The following is a 6,463-nucleotide window of genomic DNA, read 5'->3' on the forward strand; positions in this document are numbered from 1 at the left end:
GGTGAAAATGTGATGTAAGATGTCATCAAAGTAACCCCCTGAGGGTTTATTTCACCATAGAGTACATGGACCAAACGTGGTCAAAACGAAGTCTTATAGGACATCACAAAGTATCAAATCTAACAATACTCTCAATTGGGAAGGTGATAAAAGACCTACCCAAAAATGAATCTCCTCCTATAGTTTAATTTACTTCATCCCTTACTCGAACCAATCTTGGTGTAACGGAAGTGCTATGCCAGGACAGTAGCCTACGAATGGATTAAATCTAAAAATATTTTTATATAGGTTTTGGTGAAATACATTCACAAGTTGTCCCATGATGCATGAAATGGAACTACAGCCTACTTTACAAAAAGTTTTTGTATAAATCATATTCAGTCAATCGAAAAAAGGCAACAGGACATGACAATACATGGCTTTGTAACACCAAAAACAGAAAGTACATAAGAAGCATATAGGCTACACAGTAGCCAGAAAATTGATCCGAGATCTTGATACGACCACTAAATGTGGACTTAATCGAACAACTGACTATCCAAATCAAAACGTTTCGAAATGAATCATTTGGACCGTTATATCAGGCAGTAATGAACATTTTCCAGCTGCTACAATAAATAACCCAATAAACCCAATGTAGTAAATTTTTGTTTAATGCCATTTGCTTCATGTCTCCAATCAGTAATTGTAACTGTTCATTCATAAACAGAGATTGTTTGTGTAAATGTAAACGGTCGTTTCTTTATTCTTCATTGTCACTGCTGTCGCTTTCACTTTCTTCATCTTATTCTTCAGATTCATACAATTCTCCTGTAATATACAGAGATAAAGCAAGCTGTCTGCGATGTACCAGCCCCAAGCAATGTCTTGTAATTGGCCTAGGTTGCTATGGAACTTTTGATCCTTCATTAAAGATATGGATAGAAGCTGGCTTGCAAAGCAATAACACGCAGCGGTACATCAACATCAACCAGCTGCATACCGCACTTGGAGTGACGATTTGCAAGTGTTTACCTGCATATCATGCCTTTACAAATTCTGATTACACCTCGTCATTTAGCAGGAAAGGGAAAGTGCGGCCGCTGAAATTACTCCAAGGAAACCACGAAGCGCAGGCAGCTTTTAGCCAACTCGGACAAGACAAAGAAATTAGTGAAGACGCTATCATCGCAATAGAGAACTTTGTGTGTAACATGTACAAAAATAAGAAAATTAATTATGTCAACGAAGTCCGTTTACAAATGTTTTTAAACGGCTACAAACCCAAAAAAGAAAATGAAAGGATATCATGCGTACCAGAAGCTACTGTAGATAGTAGTACTCTACCATTTTGTTTACGAGTACTTCTCCACAAGACAAGGCGCACACATCTCATCACAAGATGGTGGTTATCTTCAACTAGAAGTGAACAAGCAGCAACGTCGCTGCTAGAGTATGGCTGGAAAGAAGAAGGAGGTTCTTATAAAGTGGTGTGGTTTGAAGGTAAAGGTATAAAGCATCTTTAGATGTCTCTGCGTGGAATCTGATCTCATCCAGGAAAGTCAAGAAGAAGGTAAACAGCATTGGATGTCGCTTGGGTTACCCTTTATAAATATAAAACTTTCTCCTGGTCTATCCGTCATTTAATTTCTTACTGTAAACATTAGCCAATAACTGGCTGTAATGTTTCGTTTTAGGAACCTATAACCAATAGTTTCTGCAATCTTGAGAAAAATGCCTGGGTGCACTAAATAACAAATAAATGTTGAACTTTTTCCAGTTAATAGTAAGTTGCAATGTTGCATTATTCGAAGAAAAATAGACGTCTGTAAAAGATAATAAAATTACTATTGTATGTTACGCATATCTGTAGTGCATGATAGCAAATGTTTCGTACAGTCTTTATTTCTCTGTATATAACAGGAGAATTGTATGAATCTGAAGAATAAGATGAAGAAAGTGAAAGCGACAGCAGTGACAATGAAGAATAAAGAAACGACCGTTTACATTTACACAAACAATCTCTGTTTATGAATGAACAGTTACAATAACTGATTGGAGACATGAAGCAAATGGCATTAAACAAAAATTTACTACATTGGGTTTATTGGGTTATTTATTGTAGCAGCTGGAAAATGTTCATTACAGCCTGAATTAACGTTCCAAATGATTCATTTCGAAACGTTTTGACTTGGATAGTCAGTTGTTCGATTAAGCCCACATTTAGTGGTCGTATCAAGATCTCGGATCAATTTTCTGGCTACTGTGTAGCCTATATGCTTCTTATGTACTTTCTGTTTTTGGTGTTACAATGCCATGTATTGTCATGTCCTGTTGCCTTTTTTCGATTGACTGAATATGATTTATACAAAAACTTTTTGTAAAGTAGGCTATAGTTCCATTTCATGCATCTTGGGACAGCTTGTGAATGTATTTCACCAAAACCTATATAAAAATATTTTTAAATTTAATCCATTCGTACTGTCCTGGCATAGCACTTCCGTTACACCAAGGTTGGTTCGAGTAAGGGATGAAGTAAATTAAACTATAGGAGGAGATTCACTTTTGGGTAGGTCTTTTTTCACCTTTCCAACTGAGAGTATTGTTACATTTGATATTTTGTGGTGCCCTGGCATAAGACTTCGTTTTGACCACGTTTGGTCCATGTACTCTATGGTGAAATAAACCCTCAGGGGGTCACTTTGATGACATCTTACATCACCTTTCCACTCGAAAATATTGTTAGATATGATATTTTTGTGATGTCCTGGCATAAGACTTCGTTTTGACCAAGTTTGGTCCATGTACTTTATGGGGTGAAATACACATTCCGAGGGGGTCACATTAAGGGAAGTCACTTTGAAGTCATCTTACATCACCTTTCCACCCGAAAATATTGTTTGATTTGATATTTTTGTGATGTCCTTACATAAGACTTCATTTTGACCAAGTTTGGTCCATGTACTTTATGGGGTGGAATAAACCTTCCAAGGGGGTCACATTAAGGGAAGTCACTTTGAAGGCATCTTACATCACCTTTCCACCCGAAAATATTGTTAGATTTGATATTTTTGTGATGTCCTGACATAAGACTTCGTTTTCACCAACTTTGGTCCATGTACCTTATGGGGTGAAATTAACTCCCTGGGGGGTCACTTTGGGGGGGTCTTACATCACCTTTCCACTCGAAAATATTGTTAGATTTGATATTTTTGTGATGTCCTGACGTAGAACTTCGTTTTCACCAAGTTTGGTCCATGTACCTTATGGGGTGAAATTAACCCCCTTTTTGGGCTTTTTAGGAGGCTCTAGGGTCCAGATCTACCCGGTGCGGTCAATCTTCCATACTTTTTGTGAGTGACATAATTGACCCCAGTAACTTCAAGGGGTCAAACCTTTTGTACCTTATGGGGTGAAATCTTCTGTCGTAGGCTCTCGGTCTAGATGAAATCTGCAATAAGTTATCTGCTTTCGCCAAATAGTAAGCACGTTACAAAGGACATCAGTTCGAAACCCATCGAGTGCGAGAGGTTATGTTTTTGACGAAGACATACAAGACATGGCAGAAAGTGAACGCATAAATGTAGCTTCTTTTACTCTTTGACTGACTTAATCTTGATCGTTTACCAATCGGACAATACCTTTAATGCATCAAAATTTTGTTATATCTGCAAAATAGCAGCATGCTTAATAGATATTATTCTCACTTGGAAAGTAAACTCACAAGAAAGCCTACGTGATAAATCTACCTTGTAGCTAACAGAAAAGGTTTACAACTTAATTGTTTTTTTTTTGTCAGTCAACTTTCCTAGGACAAACAAAAATATTAAAATTCACCTGATTATTATATGTGCTCAAGAAAACTATCATTCAGCCTGCACTAAGTTACTGAAGTCTGCACGTCATCCGATCAAACAAATCGAAATAATATATTTTTATGAATTTTTCAGCTGACTATGAATCTCTGCAACGTGTTTGCACAAACCACATGAGGGAAATTATTTTTATTGTTACGACCAGCTGCTTTGCTAACACATTTATTTTAGTAATTTTGTACATTATTTTAAATTCAGTCAATAAAGATTCATTCATGATTCATTCAATCAATCGAATCGAATTATGATTTGTATAAAACACTTTCACTTTACCAATTTACAATCAATGCATAGAATGAAAAACGATTAACAGTTTATTAGCCAGATATAAAGCCAACATTACTTTAGAAACTACACAGGTAGTATTTTGAGATGTTTTACTGAACGTAGTTGTCATTTTATAAGCATGTCGTGCAATTTGTTTGAAATGTAATTTGAATCAACTTTATCGCAATTAAAAAAGATTTATATTCGACTTCTACAAATTAGCTTGCTTAGTCTGAAAGGCCCAAACTACAATATTATAGAAATCGTAGTCAACAGTGTTATAGCCTACTGTACGGCAACCTCAGTCGCTTCTGTGCCACTGGCTTTCTGTTTGTCGGGCCACGCATATCTACGATGGCATAACACATGTTAGGCATAACACATGTAGTGTAAAGGCATAACACATGTTATGCCCTGAGACGCCACGCAATGGTAATTACGCAGCACTGTGCGCGTACCTGCCGTTGGGCGACGCAAGGACTGCTACGTGAGCGATGACTGAGGTTTTTGTGGTCATTCGAGACTAACCCAACATGGTGTCAGAAGTGAGATAAAATGTCGCATCAGATAATGTTACCAGATGCGTTTAACTGGCAACATAACGAGTGGGGCCAGTGGATTAAAAGATTCGAACGATATAGGCAAGCATCCCAATTAGCGTCGAAAGCTGAAAAAGTGCAAGTCAACTCTCTAGTCTATTTGCTAGGAAGCAAAGGCGAGGATGTGTTTTCTTCATTTAAGTTATTAGAGGCCGATTCGATCAACTACGACGTAGTCAAGGAACGCTTCAACAACCATTTCAAACTGCGCAATAACGTAATTTTCGAAAGAGCAGTGTTCAACCGCCGAGATCAACTGCCAAGCGAGCGCTTTAATGACTATGTTACTTCTCTGTATGGCATGATAGAAAAGTGTCAGTATGGCGCTATGTCTGATCAGCTACTGCGAGACAGACTCGTCGTAGGAATTACAAATAAGTCGCTGTCCGAACGCTTGCAAATGGACCCAGAGTTAACTTTACAAAAAGCTATCGACGCCGCACGACACGCAGAAAGCATTGCAGAGCAACAAGGTGAACTTCAAGGTAGAGCGGAGAAAAATTTCGACTACGTGGACGGGGTTGAAAGAAAACGTCGCAATAAGTTCTTCCCGAAGCGAGAATGCTGCCAACGATGTGGTAGAAATAAACATTACGAAAACGAAAAATGTCCAGCTGAATTCATTACTTGTTTTAAATGTTCAAAGATAGGCCACTTTGCAAGACAATGCCGCAGCAATAAATACCAGGAAGTCTCGTGGATATCAGCTGATAAAGTCGTAACTAGTTACGAAGAGGAAAAGACGTCTTACTTAGGTGAAATAAATGAACCTTCAACGAGTAATTGGACCGTGCCTATTAGAATTTACAACGACGTCATTGATTTTAAAGTAGATACAGGAGCGGATGTTACAGTTATACGAAAAACCTTAATTAAAGATTTCCAAAAACTTCAATTGGTAAAACCTGACCAAAGGTTAGAAGGACCCGATGGACAAACATTGAATATTGTCGGATACTTCGACTACTACGTATCCTACAAAAAACGTGCGGCATGGCAAAAAATTTATGTTACATATTCAGGTAGCAGAGCCTTGCTCGGAAAACCTGCCATAGAGGAATTAAATGTAGTTAAATTTGTGGATAATCTCGACCTAGAGTCAGATAAATACAAAAAGGCATTCCCATACTTGTTCGGAAAATTGGAAAAAAAAAGACTTTGACCGTCACCATGGAGCGAGACCGCTACCCACCCTCCATCCAGGTGATGAGGTGTTTGTTAGAGACAGCAGTGACACGCAGAAGGGGGTCGTGAGAAACGAGTATGACGCCAAACGGTCATACATCATAGACACCAATCAAGGAACATCAGTTCGTAGAAACCGCAGAGCATTGGTAAAAATACCACAGGCTGGTGAATTTGATATAAGTAGTAGGCCTAGCGTGAAATGTGAAATCTCTCATTCTATTGACAATCACTTAGTTAACAACGAAGCAAATACGGAGACCAGCGACGTCCAATCTACAAGAACAAGATCCGGCAGGATCTCAAAACCACCTGAACGCTTGGCATATTAACTGCTTACGTCTTGTGTTTTTTTTGGGGGGGAGATAATGTAGGACTATAGTTGTGTCTTATTAGTGCATATTGTTTTGATTTACCATATTTCCTTGAAAGTGTCTTACGATAGGAAAGTTGACAACGTTCCGCGAAGTTTCATGATTGTTTAACTTGCATACATGAGACTTGCTCACAAAAGCTTAACTGATCTTATTTAATACCGTACCCTATTATCTTCCCATG

The 6,463-nt window shown here is 38.2% G+C and overlaps 1 protein-coding gene across 1 annotated transcript; it reads left to right on the plus strand.

Annotated features, from left to right (window-relative positions):
* Nucleotides 1-4,676: 4,676 nt before the first annotated feature.
* Nucleotides 4,677-5,882, plus strand: LOC145771796 (uncharacterized). The gene has a single exon (XM_082583527.1). It carries the CDS (start codon nucleotides 4,677-4,679, stop codon nucleotides 5,880-5,882), a length of 1,206 nt encoding a protein of 401 aa, XP_082439653.1.
* The last annotated feature ends 581 nt before the right edge of the window (nucleotides 5,883-6,463 follow it).

The sequence above is a fragment of the Aplidium turbinatum genome, chromosome 6 (assembly GCF_918807975.1).
Source record: "Aplidium turbinatum chromosome 6, kaAplTurb1.1, whole genome shotgun sequence".
NCBI lineage: Eukaryota > Metazoa > Chordata > Ascidiacea > Aplousobranchia > Polyclinidae > Aplidium > Aplidium turbinatum.